At 43.0% G+C, this 25,950-nt stretch overlaps 1 protein-coding gene across 1 annotated transcript in view; it reads left to right on the top strand.

Moving 5' to 3' along the window:
• The window catches only part of COL17A1 (collagen type XVII alpha 1 chain), an 81,976-nt gene extending 56,483 nt beyond the window's left edge, over positions 1-25,493 (top strand). The window contains exons 37-57 of the mRNA XM_063132614.1: positions 1,196-1,273; positions 2,566-2,628; positions 3,603-3,644; positions 5,065-5,118; positions 5,341-5,400; positions 6,474-6,500; positions 6,753-6,794; positions 7,163-7,222; positions 7,599-7,640; positions 9,354-9,467; positions 10,061-10,192; positions 12,127-12,213; positions 13,092-13,229; positions 14,979-15,068; positions 16,009-16,110; positions 17,185-17,337; positions 18,842-19,414; positions 20,925-21,065; positions 22,908-22,970; positions 23,829-23,900; positions 24,344-25,493. Of these exons, the coding sequence (XP_062988684.1) occupies positions 1,196-1,273; positions 2,566-2,628; positions 3,603-3,644; positions 5,065-5,118; positions 5,341-5,400; positions 6,474-6,500; positions 6,753-6,794; positions 7,163-7,222; positions 7,599-7,640; positions 9,354-9,467; positions 10,061-10,192; positions 12,127-12,213; positions 13,092-13,229; positions 14,979-15,068; positions 16,009-16,110; positions 17,185-17,337; positions 18,842-19,414; positions 20,925-21,065; positions 22,908-22,970; positions 23,829-23,900; positions 24,344-24,393 (2,183 nt within the window). The 3' untranslated portion in view covers positions 24,394-25,493. The remainder of the gene's footprint in view (positions 1-1,195; positions 1,274-2,565; positions 2,629-3,602; positions 3,645-5,064; positions 5,119-5,340; positions 5,401-6,473; positions 6,501-6,752; positions 6,795-7,162; positions 7,223-7,598; positions 7,641-9,353; positions 9,468-10,060; positions 10,193-12,126; positions 12,214-13,091; positions 13,230-14,978; positions 15,069-16,008; positions 16,111-17,184; positions 17,338-18,841; positions 19,415-20,924; positions 21,066-22,907; positions 22,971-23,828; positions 23,901-24,343) is intronic.
• The last annotated feature ends 457 nt before the right edge of the window (positions 25,494-25,950 follow it).

Raw genomic sequence — 25,950 nt, 5'->3', positions numbered from 1 at the left:
TTTTTTTCTTCATTTATGGCTGTTTCCTCCTGTGCTTGCTATTCATTTATCAAGCCATATTCTTTCACTCTGGAAAACTCCTGGGCAGGGACCAGGCTGCTTCTGCTCAACCACCAGCATATATGCCTCCTCATTAAGATCAACTAGAGATGCTTTCTTTGCCAACATCAGTGATGTGGTTTGGGGATGCAGGAAAGAGCTCTCTCTCTGGCTTTGGAGCTCCATGCCCAGGGAAGCCTACCTTGCCTTCTCAGTGTGTGTGTGTGTGTATAGATCTTTGTTTTCAGGCAGGCCTATGCCTGGCCAACCTGATGATCATTTCATTGACTTTCTGGAAAATTAGTTTTTGGGTTTTTTTGTAACTTCTCTGCTGCCTCCCTAACTTTTTTAATTGTTTATGTTCTTGCTATGATGTATCGGTTTATTTAAAAAATAGAAAGTCAAAATATAAGTATTGTAATACATAAAATGAATACATTTTGGATGTTAAGTAGTGATATTTCCAACCACAGCATTCCAGGCACCTTCAAGCCATGTAGTTTTTGTACCAAATCCCATGAGGATCCCTTCTAGTCCCAATGGTAGACTGGAGGATTGGCAGGACCAGCACAAGTGACAGAATCCAAATGATGGCTTCTTGAAGAACTGTTGCACACACAAAAAATGTTCTGTGCAGTTTCTTGCCTTCCCCCCCAAACACAGCATAAAACACATATTACAAATTTTCTACGTGTAAGGCACTAAAAACATCTGTTAATTCTCATGTGTGATGATAGCAGATGTGCGTGCATGTTGGCAGATGTACATGCCTTCACATGAGTGATCATCACATATTTGACATCGTCGCATGTTGTCCTATTCCCTATCATTTTCCATGCAGCATGACAAGCAGCCAGAATGCTAATCATGGGGAGAACTTGTTTTGTTGGCCAACTTTTTCATTTCCCCTACTTTTCTACTTTCAACATTTCCACATTCATTATGAGAGATTTAAGAAATCACTAATGTTTTTCCCCATCCCATTCCTCAAAATCATGGACTGAGGACCACTTCAGATCCCATCTAGATTTGGTTTAACCTTATTGTGATCAGAAATAATGCATGCACAGCATTTGGTGAAAATTGGAACCTATCACTTTGAGTTCTGACCAAAGTGGTGTATTCATGCTCAGTCATTTTTCCTGTTCTGGTGCAGGTCCTCGTGGTGAGAGAGGCATCGCAGGTGAAAGCACCATCGTGGAAACTGTCAGACCAGACGTTGCTGCTGTTGAAGGTAGAGTGGTCTTTCTCTTGTCGGCTTGTGTTTCTGAAGGCAACTTGAATACTAAGTTCCAAAGAGATTATGCCTTTTGAAGATTAACCATGACTCCCAGAATGCTATAATAGTTGAGACCCAGACAGCATTCAGACATCATGCTAGCCCATAATTAGTTAAAATAGCACATGAAAGCTTTGCAGGATTGGGACAAAAGTTCACACACAGCCTCTCCTGATTGGAAGGCCTAATTCAACAACAAAACCCTGTGCAATTCTCATGGATTCCCACAGATTCCTACCTGCGCAATTGTGCGCTTTAGTCTATGAGGGGAAATTCACATTTTTGGCCGTTTCCTTTATTTTTGCTTATTTTCCAAAAGTTTATTTGTGCCACCATCTATTTGGTGCATCGGGGATTTTCTCTTCCCTGCATCAAATTGCGCAGGGTTTTGAAGGTGAATCAGGCCAATTAGGGTAAACTGCCTATAAATTGTGGTCCCGATCCTGCAAAGCTTCAAGGGTTTAGAGAGCCACTATAAACCATTGCAGCTATATGATCTTGTCTTGTCACTCAACGTCTATCGGCGAGAAAATTAACCTACAGTGCCCAACAGACAACATGATAACCCATGATGGGTTAAATAACCCCTACTGCAGTCCATGGATTATTTGGGGCAAATAACCCATTGTAGGTTAAAAGTATACTGACAGATGACACAATAACTTATGATGGGTTAAATAACTCACAATGAGTTATTGTGGGTTATCGTATCATCCGAAACCAGAGTTTCTCTCTATTCCACCCCCCTCTTCATGATCATTAATTGATCAGAATCCATCTGATCCCTGAACCCATTCAAGCCCCGAACAGTGAAATTTGAAGACTCACTTCAACTATTCCTGAAGATCATGCCACCCACCCCTACCCTCAGCTGAACATGGGGGAAATCTTGAGCTTTCAAGTTTTGGTCCTAACAAGATCACTGACACTTTCCCTTTTTTTCTCTCCATCTCTAAAAGATGTTCCATCGACTAAACACAGTGACTGATTAAATCTCTCATCATATATCTTTACTTTGGAACAAGAAAGATTATTTCATTTCATTCTCTTAATTCTGTTCAAAACTAAGTTGAATTGTTTTATACTATAAAACACCTTGTATCACCTTGTGGGCAGTGGTTCCCCATCCTTGCTTTAATACATAAGATCTTCTTTTTAATGCCCTGTTTCCATCTCTAAAATATCTACAGGCTCCAGTTATTCTCTGTAAATTTAAACACAGTATTTCCTTTTTCTCTTTTCCCCAGCAATGCAAAACATGCAAGGAAAACCAGGGCCCCCTGGACCCCCTGGCCCACCAGGACCACCAGGTACATGCACTATAGTATATTCTGCATGAGAGTACAAACCATATAAAGTGGGGGGGGAAATGGAGGGGAGCTGGTAGGAATCCTAAGCATGCTATATGTCTTCCTATGGGGGGGGGGAAGCTCAGCAGTCCTGACTGTGTCTAATATTGAACCTCAGAGATAAACACCTGCTCACTTGTTATTCTTGGCAGTAATCCAACCATTTTGCCTACCCTTTTAAAAAAAAATCTTTTCTAACATTTTGAAGCGCGATCTAAAGTGAAATGAGTTTTATGAAATCATGTTTCTTAGCAAGAGGTAAGAAAAATAATTCTGGAAGTGCTGAGCAGCTGTCATACCAAAGCTCCTTGCTTGTAGTCTGCAAGAATAAAAGAGGAAAATGTAAGAGATCAGTTGCTACTTCAAGAGATTCTGTTTGGTGTAATTTAGCTGATATACAAGATAGGCTTTGCAAGAGGCACATTTCAAGTCAATTAAGAATAGGACAAAACAAACAAAATGAAGTGTGCATTTAATATCCATTTAAAAATGTGGTCTTTAAATGAATATAAAGGTCACAAAACCCAGCCATTTTACCTTTAATAATTGGTCAGACCTACTGAATGGGATGAGGGTGGGGATGTTGGTGTGGCAGAGACCTTTTAGATCAGGGGCAATAATCAAAGGGTATATTCTCACAGCTAATTTCTCATGTGGTACTTGCAGGAAATTCTTACATGGGCTACATCCTAGCCTAGCGAGAGCTAGTAATGTGCATATCCTGTCAAATGCTGCACACACATTACTAGCCCATTGGCCATGGCTGAAAGGCAGCATTCTCAGCATATTTAAGCCCTTTCCCCATTGCTTCCACATACCCATTGGTTGTGTGAAGGACCTAAATCGGTCTCCTCTGATTTCAAAAGTTTGAAGGTATGGAGGGAAGGGACGGCTGGGTTAGAACTCTCAGTAATACTTTTCTTTCCATATTTCAGGTGCTTCAATTGAGGGTCCACCAGGACCCCGTGGGCCAGCAGGTAAAACACTAATCTATAGATTAAGAGCTCCTCGCTGGGGTATTTCCCCAAACAGCTCTATTGTTTTGTCGAAGCATCACATTAATGCTCAGATTTAATCCCCAAAGCAGTACTGAAGCTTTGATCCTATGAAAATGCAAGCCTATGTAACCCTTAACCTTCAACATCAATTAACAAGTTCCAAAAGCTCTTCCATTGCCTGAGGCAGCCTAGAACATGCGCCAATGTGGGGGCCTGCTATTGTTGGTGCTGTGTCTATCTCCCGCGCCCCCCCAAATTCGTCTCCCTGTCCACCCTCCCACTGTCTCCTCTCTTTCCTCCCCCTGCCCCATCCATCTCCCCCTCCTCCTCGCCATCCATCTCCCTGCCTCTCTCTGCTGGCATGCTCACTGCATGTGTCTCCTTCCCATCCTGTCTAGTCCGTTCACACACCGCTTTGGCACCACATCTCCCACTCTGTTGCCGTTCTCGGAACAGCTACGTCAGCTGGAAAAGCAGCCAGAGTGACTCTTCAGAGACTTGGCAAGGCCCAAATGCATTGTGGGAGAGGGTGCCTCTGGAGATTGGCTTTTCCGTTCGACACAGCTCTTTAGAGAGCTCATCTGCCTGCCACTTGCTCTGAAAGTATTGTCAGAGCAGGTGGTAGCAACAACCACAGCAGAAATTGGGTAAGGAGTACACTGGGGTGGGTGGGATCTACACCATTACCTTTAAAGCACTTTGAAAACGTTTTGAAAACTGTATATGCAGTGTGTCCTGGGCCCCAACAGTTGTCATTCTGGCACGTGAGACGGAGGATTCACTCTGACTCGTGAGAAGGCCAGCCTTGCCAAAATCAAACCATGATCTTAGAACAGCAGAGCAAGGCAATGTCCCTTTTCCTCCCCAGCCTGATGAACAGAACAAGCCTTTCTGAATTTTCCAAGGAAGGGTCTGGCATACAATAATGCAAAACCTTTGGTCTAAGCAGAATGAATGTCTTCCAGAGGAGGAATGGGAGGTCTATGGCTATGTATTAAGCCAGCATTGATCCATAGAGCTTGGGATCATAAAAAGACCACCTAATGCCCTAACTGGCCATTTGTCCCCCTGTCCTGTCCCCACACCCCAATCAATCCATATAACTGAAACCAAAGGGTTCCACAAGCTGTCTTGGCTCTGGACTAATGTAGTTGCACTAGAGCTTGACAATGGAGTCTGCTAACAGAGACTCATGAATGAAGGTAGAAGGGTGATATGAAAACAAAAGAGAACAGGTTCAAAGTCTCTGAGGTGAAACATTTCCTGTGCTGCAACATGACCCAGAAGGGACAGACAATCATACATGTATCACGCTTCCTACAAAGGCATCTTGGGTGCTTCTTGGTAGAACTGTATGTATTAATTGGCACTAATACATGCCAATCTTTTTCTTGCTTAGGGGAAGGCCTACCAGGCCCACCAGGAAGACCAGGATCCTTTGTGCCCACATCTGGTAGGTGCTTCCATTCCACTTGTAAGCTCATGTGCCCATTTTGTACCCAAGTTATGAATCTGGGGAGATGGTGGTGGTATAGCTGAAATGAAGGCCTTGGCAAATCAAGGCACAGTGGATGTTGGCAGAAGAGCCCTGGTCAGTCAAGAGTACCCAGGACTCTGACCCAGTATGTCTACCTGTCTGTCTCTAATGTCGCTTTTCCCCCTCCCCCCAATGTAGAAACATACTTTGCTGGCCCACCAGGTCCACCTGGTCCTCCAGGTCCAAAGGGAGATCAAGGTGAGTAACTTGGAATCCTGGTGCTACAAAGTTGCTGTTGCTATGGGTGTGCAGACCTTATCAGTAGTTGGGAGGATGAGGGGTCAGTGGGAAGCCATATAAGAGGACTATGTAGTAAATAATTTTTGTAAAAAAAAACCCACAAAGACAATGAAACAAATGAGATCGTGCCATCTTTCAGGAGGCTTTTTTTTTTAAAAAAAAATGGCCAGCTTTTTGGTCTGAGCGGTGACACAGTAGGGGAACAGATGCTTTCTTGAATCTAAGTATGTAGCTATCTAATCTCCAGGAACCAACAAACAGAAATTCTCGGGGTATGGATTCCCCCCTTCTTTTTTCATGTCCCTCTTGTGGCCCCACATCAACCTGGGAAATGTATTCTAGATGCCCAGCTTGTGTTAAACTTATGCAATGCTTTCAGTCATTCCTCCATGGATCTGGGATAGTTTGTAGATTATCTTTTTCTGGCTGGACCCTTTTCAGAGGCAGTCAGAGCCTCTGTCTTCTTAGCAGCAAGATGCAGGGCACTTCTAGAGGGATCACTCCTAGCCCTGAGAACAAAAGGAATTGTGCAGCTATTCCAAAAAAGATGGCTGAAGTGGTGGGAAAGCATGGGAGGGTTACGAATTGTAGACAATGTCATGTGTAAAATCCTTTGAATGAGAGAAGGCAAAGGCAGAATAAAAGCCTTGTCTGCAGACTCCCAACTCAAACAAGAGTGTCCGTTGGGCTGGCAAAGCCAGAATCTAGACTAGATGTACTGTAGTGCCACACTATTTGGCATATCAAAAACTAATGCATGCTATTGGATCTAGATGCATGCTATTGATTTAGCACCTAGAATCACAGTGCGTGGCTGCATGCAGGGGGAGACATTGCTGTACTCCATCTCCAACACTGTACTTAACTAGTTTCTACATTGATTTTTAAAAATGGAAGTAATAATTGACCTCTAGCACATCTGTCAGTAGTGGTGCTGGCCTCAGCGCATTCTGCTGGCCAGAGGGCAAGGAACCATGGGTGCTCTCCATCCCTACAAGCACCAGTGACCTAATGGATGTTCTTCTTTGCAGGTTCGCCTGGCCCACGAGGATTCACAGGTAGCAATTATTATTTATTTTATTTATTGCATTTGTATACCGCCCCATAGCCGAAGCTCTCTGGGCAGTTCACATAAGATAAAACACTTATAAACAATATACAAAGATGAAAAACCACAAAAACAAGCAAAATACACGTACATTTAAAAGCACTGTAACAACTTTAAATGCCTCTTTTATTCCATTGAGGGGATCGGTATCAGTTGACGCACTGTAGTAGTCAGATTGTGTGACTTGTCCCCTTTCTTACAGGTGAACCAGGTCAGCCAGGTCTCCCAGGATCCTCTGTACATGGTGAGTTCTTATCTGGGGCCTGTACATATCTATGCAGAAGTAAGTCCCAAGAGTTGAACAGGGCTTACTCCCAGGTAAAAGAACATAGGATTGCAGCCTTGTGCATGATGTTGTTGCACAAACCTGGCTGAGCAGGTGCCAGCATATACTTGACTGAAAGATTTAACCAACTGGGACTCCCTCGTGAGGGTACCCGTATCATGTACATGATTCTAAATGCGTGTTTGTAGTATTTACATTTTACATCAGTTACTTAGGTGTACATCATAACAATGCAATCTTGTGTGTGAAAACTCCACACACACACACACACACACCACCCCAATGTCTCTTCAACACCCCCCTGATTCCTCTGCCATCTCTGTTAGCAGGTGCTGGAGTCGCTGTCCAAGGACCACAGGGGCCACCTGGACCCAAAGGAGACAAAGGTTTGTGAGGAACAGCGCCTGCCCCCTTTTGTGCCCTGGCCTCCAGAAGGCGCAGAGCTTTGGGCTTCTGCCATGCTGTGATGGAACTGGCCACTCCGTTTCCCAATGCCCCAAGCAGCAAAGTGTACAGGTGGCAGTGGAATTTTTAAAGTGACGTCAACAATGCCACTTTGAGGAAAACCCCTTTGCTCCCCTTCTCGACTGTTTCCAGCAGTGCGAAATGGCTTGTACTATCCTTTAAAACAGTGACCTGGACTTTCACTGTCCCTACCCACCCCCACCCCTCCAAATAGCAATGCAATTAGAGAAATGGCCTCTAGCCTGCTCAATGGATTCCCTAAACTTTCTTTTCCCCCCACCCCCTGATTTCCTTTAGGTGATGCAGGTGTACCAGGAGCCCCAGGCATCCCTGGAGGAGGTAAGAGAGTCCCACCTCATTTGCATAAAGAATATACACATTTGTGTATGAGTGATGTCAACCAGCATAGCATCCCTCAGGCTAGAGCATATGGAAGTGTTGTGAGATGCCTTCAGGGGCAAATAAATAAGGGTGCAGTCCTATGTGTGTTTGGACAGAAAAAAGTCCTACAACTCCCAGCATTCCCCAGACAGCATCAGATCAGGAAAGAGGCATCTCTGAAGTCAGGAAAGAGGCATCGCTCCCCATCTCTTGCCCAGTATTGTACAAAATAGGAAGATCAAGTAAATGTCTGGCTGTGTATGTTCTTCATTGAGTGAGGTGGGGGCTGAATCTGTGCCAGATAAGGTGGAGCCTCCTGCCCTGAATAAACTGTGAGTTTTGCATAGATTTGCTGAATTCCCATAGTATATTGTATTTCTGTTGACCACGAGGAGGACCAAAGAGCTGTGCAGAGCACTGAAACCCTACGTCAATCCTGGCTACTCAAAGCCCTGTTCTGCTCAGACCCTTCTGGCCTTTGACATTTCACCACTTATGGCCTGCATATTTTCAAATGAATCTTTGCATCCCTAGGGGATAGAAACTTGCTATCTTTGCTAAAAATGAAAGCCAAGTTTCTTGAGATATTGCACTGACTCTTAGATATGATCTTCCGTGTTTGCACAGTGCGACTGCAGATGGGCGGAATACAGCTGAGACGTAACTGTAGCTATAAACAGTGTAGCTATAAGTTCCTGTAGCTGTGGTCAGAACTACAGCTGTAGGACTATACAAGCTGCAGCGTGGGTCCCTGCTTCCTCCTGAATCCCTTCTTTGATTTTTTTCAAAAGAAAATGCCCAAAGGATTTGGTGCAGTGTTGCTTTGGATGATAATGCTTGGTGGTGTGTGTGTCATTGTGTACTTTGTCAGAGAATCCTATGGGCAAGGGGAGTGATTGCGAGACACATGAAAACATCTCCTATTCTGCTGGTAGAAATCTTTTTAGGATTGGCATGTGAGTGACAAATGAGGAACTCTTTAAGGACACCAGGACACCATGTTCATTTATTCACACAATCAAACAGATTGCAAACAAATTAAAAACAAGTAGAAAAAAATTATAAATCTAAGATGTCTGGGATAAGGGAAAAGTCTTTCCCTGTCACTGAAAAGATAACAGTATGGGTGCCAGGCAAGCCTTCCTGGGAAAGGCATTCCACCACAAGTGAGAAGGCCCTCTCTCTCTTGTAAACGTCATCTAGAAGTGGGCCTCTAAGGCAGGTACATATGGGAGGAAATATTCCTTTAGATACTCTGGCCTTATACATGTACTTGAGTGTGTGCACATGCATGCAGATGCACACACGCACGCACACACCCATTCCTAGCTGCAAATATCCCCTGCCCTAGCCATTTTTCTTCACAGCCAGGCTTCTGCTGGTTTCAGGGCATGGCTGGGGAAAACAGTAAGAAGAAAAAACAAAAAATGCCACCAGCCAGGGACATACTTGCAGGAGAGAACTGGCAAGAACAAGAAAGGTTGAGGATGCCCCTCCCCACTGTCAGTCTCCTGTCATTAGTGTGGCAAGGCAAAGGGAAACATATGCTTGCTTTATCATCTGTTCTTCACCCTTAGTGTCAATATGACGTAAGTAGAAGGATTCTCGTCTTATCAGCTTATTCCTTGCTCCTGCGGGAGTCAAAATAACTCGACCTCTTTCCTTGTACAGCTGGATCAAGAACTTCTCAGGGCCCTCCGGGTCCCCCAGGCCCTCCTGGACCTCCAGGCCTAGGAATTGGCTCAGTGCAAGAAATTCGGCAGTACGTTGCCGAGTACCTCCAGAGTAAGTGCACACAAGGCTGAGTATCCTCTGCTTTCTGTTACACTATCATGGATGACTTCTCCCGGCATTCAGTTCAAGTGTCTCTGGGATGCTGGGGAAAGCCTAGATCAGTCTGAGATGTTCTCATCTGCAAGTGCCAGGGTTACATGGGCCAAGTAGCAACCACGGGGTAACAGTACCTCTCCCCCCCACAAAAAGTCTTTTCCATTTCAGACTACTCAAGCGTTCCTCAACCTGGTGCCCTCTAGATGTGTTGGACTACAGCTCCCATCATAGTCAGCTACCCATAATACCCAGCCAGCATGGCCCATGGATCTGGCCTAGGGAGTGAAAGAACTTAGGTTTATATCCTTCATAAGCCAAGTACTAAAAAGGCTGGCAAATTTGTTAAGAGCCTGAATCCCAAAATATCCTACCCAAACCTTTCTCTAAAAGCAGGTAATGTATTATATATTGTGAGAGCTGCTAAGGGGCAATAGAGAATAATCAAGAATGTGGATGTTTTCCCACTATGATGCTGGTAGGGTTACAGGAGAAACACAAAATCACATCTGTTTCTGTAGTGCTTTAACTCCATCCTTCTCCTTCATTAGGTGACAGCATAGGCCGTTATCTGATAGGCCCACAAGGCCCACCCGGTCCTCCAGGGCCCCCAGGAATCACCATTGGTGGCGAATCTTTGGACTATGCCGAATTGGCTCGCCGTGTTATGAACTACATGTCCGGTAAGTGCCTTGCTTTCAAGTACTACATTTCCATTCCTCCAATTAGGTCTTCATCTTCACAGATGGAACCACAATATACACGAGAACACAAGTTGCTCCTTCTCTACTTGTGAGAGATATGCCAGTTTCTTGCACATCGCCACTGTGAAGGCCCCTTTGCCCCCTCTACCAGACTTTGCTTCTGGCTGTATCCCAACACAATGTCCTATTTAGATGGCAGAGGCTCGCTCAGGGACTGGCTGTCTTATTCTAACCCAGACAAAGGTTTCTGGACCTTTAGCTTGGTGTCACGCTCCAGTAGGGCTTCCCTCTCTCTCTCTCTCTCTCTCCCTCCCTCCACCCCCCTCCTCCCACATCCCAATATTCACCTGAATTCATGGACTTCTGTTTGCCTTTCATTGAATTCTAGGCCAGGCTTCTTAGGCTTCTAAATTGTGATATGAAAAAGCAGTAGTTGATGCAAAATAATAATAATAATAATAATAATAATAATAATAATAATAATAATAATAATAATAATAATATCCCACTACTCTGTTGGAAAAGATTACCCTAGTTCTTCTGAGCCATTCTATGTGACAAAGATTTGGCAAGATCAGATGCTACATACAATTGAACCAATCAAATCACTTATGGATTAAATCCTGTTTAAATAGATGGGTTGTGCAGCCTGACCCTATGCATGTTTATGTGGAACTGACTCCCAAATATATGTACATAGAATTGCAGTCTGAAGTATTTTAAATGTGTACTTCAGTTTCATAGCTTTCAATGGAATTTGAGTTCACTTTGGATGGATTGTACCCTTTGTCCCTTTTCAGGATTAGGGGCCAAATGTGTATAACGGCCTCTAATAAGCACATTTCTACTGACTGGCATTGCAACATTGAAAGGCAGATCTATGCCAATACTGTTACTTGTACACTAGGGCCAGAATGTGCAGACTTCAGGCTTCCAGAATCTAGTTAGTTTTTTACTAGAACCTCAAGTTCCACTTAACTGAAGTCAGGTCTAAAATAGCGGCTCAGGGTAAACATATACCTAGCAGAATAACAGAATAGGCTACTTCTGACCGTATGGCTCTTGGCATGAATTTGTTTTCATTATCAGAACTAAGTTCATAGTCCTTTCACACAAGAATCCACTCCTGATTTTCTCCTCAAGTTTTCTTTATTGCAGTAGCCTAATTTAGGGGGGGGGGCATGGTTGTTTTGTTGCTGTTGACGATTTGCTGTTGTTAAACAACTGGGAATCAGAAACCCTGGCAGATTTATTATACAGAGATCTACCAGTTGATCCCAACTGGTAGATCCCAATCTAAATTCTGACCACCCCTCTACTAGGGAGTCATACTGCTGGATGGAACAATAGACTTTTTTCAGTTGTGGTTAGGAGGGCTACAAAAAGAGAAATATCCCAGTATCACTGATTATTCATGCAGACTATATTCACAGAACAGACATTTTTTAAAAAAGATTTTATTAGTTTTCCAAAACAGAATCAACCAAACCCACAAGAAAAATATATAAAAAGGAAGGAAGTAAATAAAAAGAAATACATTGAATTTAAATCTAATTATTTACAGAGGGTAGTACATTTAACCTCTATTCATACCTTTTTGCTTTATTTTGCAGACCAAACTAAAAGTGGAATCCATGGGCTGCTTAGAAGTTTTCTTTATAATTCTTCACTATATCTAATTATTCATATACATTATGTTTGCAGAGCAGACATTTTTAATATCACAGGCAGGGTATTTATTAATCTGCTGACCAGACCATGGTACAGCTGTGATGCTTTTCCACCATGCTTTTAAGTGGCTTTCCTCCATTATCGTCCAATTGCTACTTTTGCTCTGCGGGAAAATTTCCTACCAGGCTTCCATTTCTTTGTGTATGTATGGGACATGTTTCTGAATATTTTTCTTCTTCTAGCTTCCGGTTCCTCGTCTGGGATGTCCTCCTCTTCCATCTATTCTTCAGCGACGTTTTCTTATGAAGATCTTCTGGCCATGCTGCAGAGTAAGTGGACAGCCCAGGGATTGTAGGGAGTCAGTACAATGGAGGACTCTTATACTAATGTAGATATGAGGAAAATGCGTACCTATGGGGTAGAACTATTGTCAGCACAGTTGCTGAATAAGAAGTAAGCCTGGTCCCACCTTCAGATGTTATGGCCAGTGAATGTAAAGGTACTAGGATGATTGACAACCAAGGGAAGCAGTCTTGACTTTCTTCTTTGCCCTTCGTTGCATGTTCTGAACAAGGAAGGATAATGGGGCAACTCCAGCAGTTGTTTGCTCCCATTCGCCATGGTTACATTTCCCTGGCCGGCAGCATGCACATTTCGTGACTAGAAAATAAATAGGTGGGCAAATGGCGTTCCTTTTCTGACCTGAGAATAGCTTGATGGACACTTGGCACTTTAAAAAGGTGTTCTTAACAGCAAATTCTTTTCTATTAAAATTATTAAAGAACTTGAAATGTATTAGATTGCTTATATTTAGGTTTGTGTTATTTTGCGTTCTTTTGATGCTCACCTCCCTGTGTATGCAAAATTAACGGCTGTAGGCCTGCTTCTCCAAAGTGGCTTGTTCTCTCCTGTTACTATAAATGAGACAGGGCAAAGCTGCTATATGCAAATAAGATGGTCTCTAAATTACTGTACTTGGTGCCAGCACATGCAGCAAGCTAGAATCAGTAGGGATGACATTCTTAGCAGCTAAAAAAAAAATGGTAAAGCATTTTGAAATTGCTTTAGAAGAAGTGTGTGAGAAATGAGAACTGTATAGTTCCATGTCAGAAATACTGCTAGTTCCACTCATTAACTGATTGTGCTCTTGGAGAAAACAGAAAAGTTAAAGCTGTGCGTGTTGTTGTTTCCCCCCCCCCACCCTTAGGAGAAGAAATTCGTTCATATCTCATTGGACCCCAGGGTCCCCCAGGTCCCCCTGGGCTGCCTGGACTGGGAGGAGATGGCTTATCTCTGTCACTGGACTATGATGAATTGACAAGACGAGTTATCAGCTATATGACAAGTAATGGCTTCTTTTACAAGCAGCCCTATATATATATGCATAGCTATTAGGTTGCATGAAGTGATTTCTCCAATGGCAAATGTTGAGAGGCAGATTGACCTTTCTAACCTACCTGTCAGCGGCAATCCCATTAGAAAGTTTACTACCAAATACTGTGTGCATGTAACCAACTCTCAACCCATTTCCTGCTGCTGTATAGCTTTGTGTGATACCATTCTATTGTATCTGACTATGATATAGACCTGTGTTCCTGACCTGTGTTACTTTGTTGATGGACTTGTGTGTTGGCTTCCAACATTTATTTATTTATTTATAATATTTATATAGCGCTCCCCATTCAGAATTTTGGAACAGTGTACAATATAAAATAAAATAAAAACAGAATAGAACCACATTAAAATAGCTTTTTATTTAACATCAGCACAATGCTACTTGAAGTTGCATTGCTGCAGCCAGGGGTGATGAATTAAGCTTAATTGCCATGCAGGGAATAATTTTCACAGAGGATTTCAACTGAGGAGGGAAGGCTTAACCCTCCCGTTTCCTCATGCAGCAACACCCCTCCACCCCAAAAAATATTTCCTTCTGCATGGCGATTAGGCTTAATTCATCAATTAATGCCCCTGGCTGCAGCATTCAATATGCCAAGCTCTAAATGTTTGTTTTCCCACACAGTGATTCATAGTATTTCGCGGCATAAGAGTTTTTCTGCCACAAGGGTCAGCTCTGTCATGTCTGGATGAAATACTGTAGTAGTGTGTGAAAATATACTATTATCCGTTTCCATCTGCACTAAATTGTCCATTTATTGTGGATGGGTCCTTATTCACAGAAATCCTCAGAGAAAACTAAAGGGCTATTACACTATCCACTATCAGGATTTCAGTCATTTAGACAGAGAGGCGCTGTAATTTTAAGGGCACAAATCAAATTTATTTGCAAATAGCTATTGTATTATTGGGCAGCTTTCAAAATAAAGGCTTATTTTACAGAGGTGCTCTCAATAAGCCATTTTTTTTATGCATTTGCTACTTCAGCACGCTAATTAAGGTATATTCTCAGAAAGAAGCCATACATTGCAATATTGATTGGAACCTCTTGATAATCAAGCTGGAAGTAACAAGGCAAAAAACAAACAAACCATGTCATACAGGTATAATAATTCTGATGATATAATAATTTTGTAGGCTACCAAAATTAGAATGAGCTGTATATTTAAGCACCCCCAGTTGCCAAGCAATCTATGGTTCAACATAAAGCAAAGAATGTAAGATATTTTTCCTGCAAGAAAGGCCAGACTCAAATCCGCCCCAGTGCCAAAGTTAAGGAGAAAGCCTTAGGGTGCTTCTAGATGGAGAACACTGTAGCATTATCAACCAAAAGGCATTGTGGAGCTATTCTGTCTTTTCCTCCTTAATGGATTTTCTGTGATTAAGAAAAGATGGAAGAAGCAATGGGAAAATACAGGAAGGTTGCAAATGAAAGATGACATGTGATGAGGCAGGGCGATTGCACATTCAACACCTCATCTGGAAGCACCCTAACTCCTTACTTACTCCTGTCCCAAGGATCATCTGTTAATTAAACCATTCATATTGTCAGCATTCTGCCCAGACTGGGATCTTAGTCAGTGTGAATGTGGAGTGGCAAATAACACTCTTTTCCTTGTTTCCTATCCAAATCTACAAAATAATTTATTTCCTAATATTTTTACCCATTTTCATTTCTAAATATCTGTTAATATTCTAGGCTCAGGAATTAGCATTGGGCTTCCTGGCCCTCCAGGTCCTCCGGGTTTGCCTGGAACAACTTATGGAGATGTCATAGCTTTGCTCCAAGGTACGCCTTGTAATCCTTTCAACCCATCATGGGAGGTGATGCATATTGGGAAACCACTGTAGGATATGTACTTAAGGATTTATCACACTGGGCAATAGCTAATGGTTCATTGTCATCCAATTTGGACTTTCCACTTCTATGTCCATCTCTGGAGTGCATAAAGATTGGGAATGGAGGACAAACATCTAGTTCTCCATTTTATTTAGTGTAGCATTTTCAGGAGGACTGTAGAGGTTGCTGTGGGAAAGATCCAACCCCACAAGTGCCAAGTGAATAGTCCTCCAGTTTTATTAAGACATGAGAGTCTTCCATTCTTCCTGTCTTCACTCTCTTAGAGCGACATCACACAGGGGATGATTGCATTTGCTTACCATCGCTTCTCTGCCAGCGCATTTGTCCCTCATTACTTCCTCTTTTGAAAGAGGAAGTAAACAACCTGCACATGGCACATCAGTGGGCCATTTTGATCCCACTGCTTCTCCTGCACACAGCAGGAGATAGCAGCAACTTCTGTCTTTAAAAATAAGTTGGATTTACTGGGGGGGGGTTTTGTCGCACGAAGAAGGCTAGAAGGGTCAGGAGGTAGACGATGTCATGAAAGGGACCCACGAAAATCCGTGAGTGCCCAGCAACGAGCATGCAATAAAATGCTCATCTGATGGAGCTATTCTAAATAGTCCTTCTGCTTCCTGTATAGATCAGCCTTCCCCAACCTGGTATCCTTCAGATGTTTTGGACTTTATCTCCTGGCTAGGGCGGATGGAATTTGAAGTCCAAAACATCTGAAGCACACCAGGTTGGGGGCTGGGGGCTGGTTTAGCTGATGGTAATTTTGTCCTGGCAGTAGAAGACAAGGACAGAGGTTTCTTGTTTGCATTGGGGATATGGGGGAGGTGGGAATCCTGTATGGGATGCTTATTCACTGCCTTTGCTCTTTCAGCCTCAGAGTTTAGTGGCATAGTTGGGCCACCTGGTCCCCCAGGCCCACCAGGAAATTCTCTTTCCACCCTCACTGCAGAGGAATTCGCTGCATACCTACGAAGTAAGAGCATTTGCCATATTCCATACTTGGGTAGTTGATAGCACTCTGGGCTTTCTTTTGGCAGGATATGGGGGTGGGGAAGGCAGGGGAAGCTTCATTTCCTTCCAGGACAGAGTCAGGAAATTTAGCCACATGCAATTAACTGCTAAATAATCCAGTGATTCTCACAGTCATCAGGCCTCAATGGTTTAGTCATCAGCAAAAGTTGCTGGTAACAAAGTGGCGTAGCAGACCAATCCGCTGGTCCAAAATTCTGCCAGTGGTTCTCCATAATTAAAAATAGGAGAAACTGCTATCATAGCCACATTGGTGCCTTTGTCTTGGGGCAGCCCCAGAAGCACTAGAACTGGCCAACGTAGGAATTACAGTTGCTGGAAAAAATTCAGTCACTCTATAGGATGACACTTCAAATTCTTAATTTTAAAACAGTGTAACTCTTCTTTTTTCCCCTAGTAGTTTTGCTCAACTAAAATGTCAGAATTAAATTTTGACCTTTCTAGGATTGATCCTTGATTTAGTCATACTTAGAGTAGATGCATTGATATCAATGGGACTTAAGTTAGTCATGACTGAGGTCCCATTGATGTCAATGGCTCTACTCTTAGATATGAATAAATTTGGATCCAATCAGTAGTATTTAATGTTGACAGGGTGAAAAGTGCCCCCCTGCCCCTTCTCAGTACTGAATCAAAATTTTGCAAGTACAAATACTATCTTGAAATGTCCATGTAATTATTTTAAGAAAGAATGGGGCCCTTTGACAGATGTCTATAAAAGTTACATTCGGACAAAACTGGTGTGATGAGATTCCTTCTAAATACTTAAAATTGAGACTGTAGTCCCAAGTCTACTCACTAGGAGTAAGCCCCACTGAACAGTTGGATTTACTTCTGAGTAAATATGGCTAGGGTTGTTCTGTTAAAATTGGGAAAACACAAGGGGGGGTGAGGGAGGGAATAGTAAACAGACATCAGTGAGAGCAAAAAGGCTTTGGTTGTTGTTCCTAAACAAGCCTCATCCTAGGTAGATGTTCGAATATTAACCCAAACCATTTTTTCTCCTTTTTCCTCCAAGGTGTGGGATACTCATCACTTTCTGGACCCCCTGGACCACCAGGACCTCCAGGCCCCCAAGGACCACCTGGCTTTGGAGGAACCGGCCTTCTCTCCGATGGTGATAGCATTTGGACTGACCAGTTCAGGAGTGAATTGATCCAGTACCTTACCAGTAAGACACACACACACAACCTTCTGCAACTCTTTTTGCTGTAACTCACTCTTGATCATCTTGAAATTTCGAGTGTGGGCCTCATCCTGGCTCTATGCCTAGAGCTGATCTCATAGTTCTTTTGTAGCAGCTGAGAAACACATACTACAGCTGTTAGCCTGGACTGAAAAGTCCGTTGAGAAACTGAAAGTGTTTATTATGGTTTTGTTTTAAAGTAGACCCATCAGATTTCTTTTTGTCTGGTTTCCTTTGACTTGTCTCCCATATGGAAGAAACCTTGACTTTGATTCATGCTTTGTTACCATTGGGCCATCTCAGCTTCTATTTCAGTCCCAGAATGCCTTGTTTTGCTTTAAAAAAAAAAAAAGCTCCAAAATCAGATTCTGCTATGGAGACCATGCTGCGTGTGACCCTGAATGTCTTCATTAACAAATTATATCCCACTTTTTCAATAAACTCAAAGGAGGTTACACTAAATCATTAAACAACCAGCATTAAATGGCAAAGTGATACACTGAAAGACAAAACAGCCAGAGAATAGAAGCAAAATAAACTTCAGTTGCCATGGGGCCTCCTTATTTTTCAAACGGTGCTGAGAACTCTGAGCTAACCTGTGATTTAACTCACTTGGTTTAACCCAAGTGGTTAACAATTGAGTTTAATCAATTGCTTCATTCTTATTTGTTTAATTTATTTGTATGTCCCCTACTACCACCGCACACACATTTATAAACTCAATACTTACTAAAAACGGTGAGTGCTTAGTACAAAGTACAAATCACCATAAATCTTCCCTGCTGTCTCAGGCTGTTTGTGTTCTTTGTGGCCAAATTGATGAGCATCCAACATGTAGTTTTCTATGGCACCTTCTTCCAGGAGCAAGGTTGGCAGAGAACTGAACTGAACATCACCCAATTGCAATGGCCATTGCAGATCTTTGCACAGCATTTCTCAATTATCCACAAGTAGGAGTCTTGATCTATGCAGCATAATCAACCATTGTTGATAGGTGTCCAGTTGTGATCCTCTCCTGCTATTGTGGATTTTTATTACAGATCTTCAGCTGTATCCGTTTCCCCTTGTACCCTTTGCAAGCTTCTGTACCCCTACAGAGCTATCTATCACCAGAGACCTTTATTTATTTATTTACAATATTTTTATACCGCTCCCTATCTGAGGATTTTGGAGTGGTGAACAAATGAGGTAAAAGAATAAAAACAGAATAAAACCATCATTGAAAAATTACATTTTAAAAGATCAGGTGCAGATTAAACCACGGCTGGTCATTCCGGGAAAGCTTCTGGGAACAATAATGTTTTCAGGAGGTGCCGAAAACAATACAACGTTGGCGCCTGCATAACCTCCAATGGCAGGGATGTCCATAAGAAGGGGGGCACTACACTGAAGGCTTTTCTCCTGGTTGACTCCTGTCAGGTCATAGGTCCATGTGGAACCACCAGGAGCATTATAATGCTCCATTAATACCTACTACTGTGTTTTGTAGGTGATGATGTACGTAGCTTCATCAGAGGACCTCCTGGGCCTCCAGGACCACCTGGTCCAGGAACAGATGGCAACTTCATGAGTGAATCTTACAGAGGATCCCTAAATTCAGAAAGATCATATGGCGGGTCCAGGAGCTCTGGCCTATCTTATGATGCATCACTAGCCACAGGAGGATCATACAGCAGTTCATTGGGAAGCAATGGAGAATACGGTGCATCGCTTGGAGCAGATGGGTCTTATGGTGGATCACATGGAGCAGGTGGATCTTACGCTGGATCACTCGGAGCAGATGGGTCTTATGGTGGATCACTTGGAGCAGATGGGTCTTATGGTGGATCACTTGGAGCAGATGGGTCTTATGGTGGATCACATGGAGCAGGGGGATCTCATGCTGGATCACATGGAGCAGGGGGATCTCATGCTGGATCACTCGGAGCAGATGGATCTTATGCTGGATCACGTGGAGCAGGTGGATCACTTGGAGTGGGTGCAGGAGGATCCTATAGTAGTTCATTTGCTGGGTCACTGGATTACAATGAGTTGGCAGCCAGAGTATCAGAAAACATGCAGAGTAAGTATATGTTATCATGTTATCCCATATTATCTAAAATACTTTGAGCAGATAGCTGTAGTTAGAACAAAATTAACAGATATAGAAGACCAGCTATAATACTATTGGGTAGAATCCAAGATCTGCCTTCTGCATATGGAAAGACTCTGTCCATGGAAGGTGCCTCGGCCCAGTTTTCAGCAATTGCCCCTGCCCTCTTCAGCAGCATCCCCCAACCCTCTGTGTAGCATTTTCAGAAGGCTGCAGGAGGTGTCGTGGGGAGGAGGGAGCAGGAAAGTCTGCTTCCACTGAATCTGGATCTAACCCTATTTCTTTCTTTCTTTCTTTCTTTCTTTTAATCACCACAACCACCTTAGCTGTTTCATTAAAACCATATTTTGTGGACTCAGTAGTGGTGTGATCTTGCTTTTTAATTAACCTGCACAATCTTTGGAGCTCACAAATTAATTTAGATGAGGTGTGTATTACCATAGGAAAGAAACCGTGTTTCCCAATGGCATGAAACAAACACAGTGCAATGAAAGCTTCGTATTTACATAGGCGTGATTCACACAGCCACTGGTGTTGGTGGAAATTGTGGGAAAGTACTCAAAAATCTTGCGCATATTGGGCTTTAGCCACTAGACATGTATGCTCACAACCACCAGTCTCCACTACACACTCACCATTTGCGAACATAATTTTCATGGCATGGCAGATGCATAGGACTGGACAGCCATGTACCAGGGGCTTGCATGCATAGGCTTTTTAAGCAGCCATCGCACACCAGGTGATTGTTTGAAGAGCCCCTATAATAGTCTCACTCTGTGAAAATGATCTCCCGGGACTGGGGAACATGCAACGGTGAAAACTTCATGAAGTGCCACTGGAAATTAAAACCAGGACCCACGGCTCTTAAGTGCTTGTGTTCCAACAGTTGGATTTAATTTCCTGGCCATTGTATGCCAAACAAGAAGCAGATTTTGGACCTCAGTAGAATTCAGTACTTGCTGCTGGAAAAGGGGGACAGGGTGCAACAATCATGGGATGAGACTTTTAGAGCTGGACCCTGCCCAAACTACGTACGGTGTGGGATATAAGGCCATCTCCAAAGGGGCACGGAGGAGTGTTCCGCTCCTTTTCGTGTTTTAGCATTACTGGCAGAGCACCACGTAACTTCTGGGAGAGCTTCATGTATGCAGTGTAGATCCCAGGGCCAATTCTAAGGTAACATTCCTTGGCAAGCTTTTTTGAAATGAACGCAGAGGTGCCGGCATACAAAACGTGCCATTGGCATGGGTTGTCTACCTTTCTGGGGACAAACCCAAGAGCAGGATACTAGATTCTTGGAACGAGGGTTATTAATGCAAAGTTTATGTGGCAGCACAATCTGACATAATTTGTGCATTCAGTGGGCTCGCTTCAAAAACACCAACACCCCCAAATCTCGTAGTTTGGAAGTGGCGGTGGGGAATGTCCACCTCTTCTTTTTGTGTGTGTTCCATTCCGAACCTGTGTTTAAACTCCCCAGGCCGAGGGCTCCTCCAGGACATGATGACTTACGCTGTGCAAGGACTACCTGGACCTCCAGGGCCTCCTGGCATCCCAGGCATCAGCAGGGTGTTTGCATCCTATGGCAATATCACTGCAGACCTCATGGATTTCTTCAGAAGTAAGTAATAGATCCTGGCTGCCGTTGACTTTAGCGTGCTGCATACCCTTTTCTATATTGGGTAGGGCGTAGTCCCTCTCCCATAATACTAGGACCTGTGGTCATCCCATGGAGCTGATTGGAAGCTCCATGGGATGACCACATACAGCACATAGTTAAACTGTGGAATGCCCTACCACAAGTTGTAGTGATGGCCACCAATTTGGATGGTTTTAAAGGGGTTTGGATAAATTCCTGGAGAAGGCTATCAATGGCTACTAGTCCTGACAGCTATGTGCTACCTCCAGTATCAGAGGTAGTAAGCCTAGATACACCAGTTGCTGGGGAACATGGGTGGGAGGGTGCTGTTGCATCATGTCCTGCTTGTGGGTTCCTGGTCACACAGTGGCCAACTGTTCACACAGTTGGCCACTATGTGAACAGAATGCTGGACTAGTTGGACCCTTGGTCTGATACAGCATGGCTTGATATGTTCTTAATAGTGGAACAAGGCCTTGGAGTGGTGCAGCTGGGTAATTTTAGACCCTGGACTCAATGGTCTTATGGTCATGTGTATAACTTGTTGTGCAGCACACAACTAGCATTTCTCTTTCTTCTCTGCCATGCCATGCCCCTTCGTTCCATGCTTTAAAACTATGTCTGCATTCCTGATATGTTAGAACAACAAAACTACCAGTCCTGTTCGTTGTTTTTTTAAAAAATAATAACCATGTGCAGTTTTGCATTTTAAACTCTCGTTCACGCACTGGTTATCTCTCGGTTGGACTACTGCAACCTTCTTCTCTCTGGCCTTCCTTCATCTCACACCAGTCCGCTGGTCTCTGTCCACCACTCTGCCGCTAAGATCATCTTCTTGGCCCGCCGCTCTGACCATGTCACTCCACTTCTGAAATCTCTTCATTGGCTTCCAATTCACTCCAGAATCCAATATAAACTTCTCCTGCTGACCTTCAAAGCTCTTCACGGTCTAGCTCCTGCCTATCTCTCCTCTCTCATCTCACACTATTGCCCCGCTCGTGCTCTCCGCTCCTCTGATGCCATGCTTCTCGCCTGCCCCAGGACCTCCACTTCCCTTACTCGGCTTCGTCCTTTTTCTTCTGCTGCCCCTTACGCCTGGAACGCTCTTCCAGAACACTTGAGAACTACCAACTCAATCACAGCTTTTAAAACTCAGCTAAAAACTTTTCTTTTCCCTATAGCTTTTAAATATTGAGTATGTTCTAACTCTATACTGTTAGCTTCACCCTACCCGGTGCCTGGTTACACTTCCCTGTGCCTGTTTGCATTCTCCTTCCCTCTTTATTGTTTACTACAACTTTATTAGATTGTAAGCCTATGCGGCAGGGTCTTGCTATTTACTGTGTTATCTGTACAGCACCATGTACATTGATGGTGCTATATAAATAAATAAATAAATAAATAAATAAATAAATAAATAAATAATAATAATAATAATTAAATCGGAGCACCATTATGACTACAAGAATAAAATGTAGTTTGCTTCTGTACCTGCCACTTTCTGGGTGTTCATTTGGGGGGTGGTAGTGGGCTGTGGGGTCCTGGACTTTGGCTCCAAGGTCCAGCCCTAGCTGCACCACTGAAGCCTTGTGGCAAATTGGATTTCTGGCCCATTAGAAGAGGATGGCACAGTACATTACATATCTTTTCATCCTTTGAATGGCTTGCCTTGATTTGGCAGAATTGGACCCTTGCTGAAAGAGCGAGAAGCACAGCACCCATCATGAAGGACATTGGTCCGCCTTTGGGACACTTAAGTTTGTGGCCACAATACTTCTTATAATTGCAAGTCCAGACATGCTGTAATTTGATTATTTTCTACAGCTTATGGAACTATTCCAGGACCACCTGGACAGAAAGGAGAGATGGGATTCCCAGGACCCAAAGGTAAGAATTTGGATGCTGCACATGTCAAACTTTGAGAATCCAGGGATGTTTCCAGAAGTGCTTTTATTGTGCAATCACTGGCAGGGGTGGGTAGAAGACAGTCTTCCAGTGGAAACCCTGCAGTGTTTTTCCACTGCCTCTTCCATGTTGTTTTTCTTTCCGCAAACAAGCTACTAAGGAGGTAAAGATGGAATAGCTACATAGCGCCTTTTGATTGGTTGCTCTAGAAGCTGACTGTTTGGAAGCAGCCCAGGAGAGAGTGATTGAGGACTTCCCACCTCCACTTAAGTAGTATGCTTTTCCACTCGACCATACTAAAAGGAAACTCAAATTGTTGCAATGTATCCTCACCTCCTAACAGCAGTGCTCCTGTTCATGGTGCCAGCCTGTCAGCCATGTGCTCCTTCAGGATACTCCATTCCATTTGCCCCTTGACCATTTTCTGTTTTTCTTTTTCAGCTGACACTCAATATTCCATGGGTACATTGGAATGTTTTTGTGGTGGGGTGTTAAAAAGTGTGAGGTTTTTTGTACTCCCGAGTATGCCAATAGCTTCCCTCTTGGTGTCTCAGGGCTAAACTACATGCTACATGAAATGCGTAGCTGATCCTAACTTTTTGTTGTTGTTGTTTCAGTATAAGTGTGTAAGGAGAAGGAGGGGTTAAATGTTTGCACCAAGCTACTTCCCCCTTAATGCCCCCTCACACCTGCACACGTGGGAGCTAAAGAAAGAAAATTGGCACCAACTGTTCTTTTTCATGCTTGCGGGAAGATGGTTTCTTTAAAATGTGGGACTGCTTTGTGCTTGAACATTTTCAGGTCGCTTTAGTAAAATCAAAATTCTCTTCACTTTTCCAGGTGATATTGGACCAATGGGCCCACCAGGCCGCCAAGGCCCAAGAGGACCAAGAGGTGAAAAGGGCGAGAAAGGTATCTAAAAACTTTTCCAAATTAGAGTGGACTCCTGTTTGGCTTTTACAAGCTCCAGGGTGGGTAAGCGTAGTGCAGGCCAAAGCACAAGGAGTTGGCTTTCACCATGGTTCCAATGTACATGACTTCTGTACTATCACCCTTGTGGATGCCATTGCCCCCTTCTCCTTCAGAGGCCCATAACACCATACTAAGTGACCAGAGCAAAGTTGTGTATCCCTACCTGAAAGGAGAAGATCCTCAATTTCATTTCTTGGAACAGAACAAGAGTTGGGACATCCTTTATTGGATGGGCTGCCCAGTCCAAACCTAAAGAACCATAAGAAAGGGTTGGGTTGGGGGAGGGGGGATGCAGCATCCTTGAAGTTGCCCATCAACAGTTAGCACCTGGACAACTGCTATTTCCTTATAAAATAATCCTTTCTTCATCTCCTCTCTCTTAGGTGAACAAGTATACGTTGGCCGAAGGAAAAGGAGAAGCATAGGAGTTTAATCTAAGAACATAAAGTCGGGCAGAGGCTTCCTCAAATGTTTATGGTTGCTTTTTGATCCCAGTAGAGATAAAGCCCCAATTTCCAGTGACTTCCAGCAAGTGACCACCTACCTGCCACTAATACTTGATATTTTGGGAAAGAATGATTTTCTTAGCATGTTATCTTATGTCTAGGATTTGGGTGGCTTCCAGTAGTACATACTGAACTAATCACTCATTTGTTTGTTGTTACCACATATGGATTGGAACTGGGTATAACCTTCATCTAAGCCTGAGGATTTTATATCAGCATAACTCCTGAAGTTTAAATTACTATCCAGGACACACCGAGCTCCATTTCTCCAGATGAGGATTAGAATGAGAAGTCTTCAGTAGAAACTTAACCAAAAATAAAAGGATTGGATTCAGGGGTTCTGTGGTTTGAAGTAATAGAAGGGTTATGCGAAACGACCAAGGATTTGGATTAAAGAAGAGCAGGCTAAACCAAATATGATAATACTCAAATATATGCCAGCAGGCTAGATAACCATAGGCTATCCTTTTTTTTAAAAAAAAAATCCTTTTAATCTCTATTATTAATTGCATTGTAAAAATGTGAAGGACTTTGGGGCTATTAGTATTTAAGCACTTTTGTTAGAACTGTGTTTTTTAAAAAAGTTTGCTGTGGTTTTTATTACATTAAAGGTGCCATTTTAATATAAAGCTTCCCAATTAGAGCTTGTTTACACTCTGGTCTCATTTTAGTGGGAACCAGACACTAAAGTATTACAATGGACAGACATAGTTAGGGGTATGTCTAAGCAGACAATTAGCATGTATTAAATGCAATAGCACATTCTTATATTGAGCTCAGTATTTGTGCTTTCAACAGCGAGCAATTTGATTTATAACCATTTCCCCACTGCTGCTTGTTTACAGTGAGCATCTCCTAAGGTGGCTGCTGTCTTTAATGCACATATACAATGCTAATTTCTCATAGACTTGTATGCACTAAGGGGAATACAGACAACAGGCGTGTGTCCTTGCAACGAGGCTTAATTTTACATGGCCTAAATCAGATCAACTTAACATGTTGCTAATTTTGCATGATATGAATTCTCTAATGCCATCAATATACAAGCATTGTGATAGCAAGAGGAAGATGGTTTGGTATGGTCAGTCATTTAAAAAGTGTGGTATAGTATATGTTGAGAAACTTGCTGATATAGGCCCACAGTAAAAACACAAGGGATGTATCACAGCATTATACAGATAATGAAACCCAAACAGCTTAGCTAAGTAAGACATGTGAGCAAGAATCTATTTTCCCCAGGGCTCTCTTGGGTTTTCAGCTAAGTGAAACTGAACCACCAAGACTCACAATTTTACATTTTGTTACAAGTTTTGGAACTTTAAATCCTGAACCAGTGACATCTTAAAATACGGGAATGTAACTTTTAAATAACCGAGTATAGTTCAGCCTCATCTTCTTCATTCGCTATAAGATACAATCTTAGTGTTCTGCAACTGATGGTAAAGGATTCAAAATTCACACAAAAAAGAATAGGGGACACAAAT

This window comes from Elgaria multicarinata, chromosome 8, assembly GCF_023053635.1.
Source record: "Elgaria multicarinata webbii isolate HBS135686 ecotype San Diego chromosome 8, rElgMul1.1.pri, whole genome shotgun sequence".
Classification (NCBI taxonomy): Eukaryota; Metazoa; Chordata; class Lepidosauria; order Squamata; family Anguidae; genus Elgaria; species Elgaria multicarinata.
Note: the sequence above shows the minus strand (reverse complement) of the source record. Positions and strands in the feature narration are given on the sequence as shown.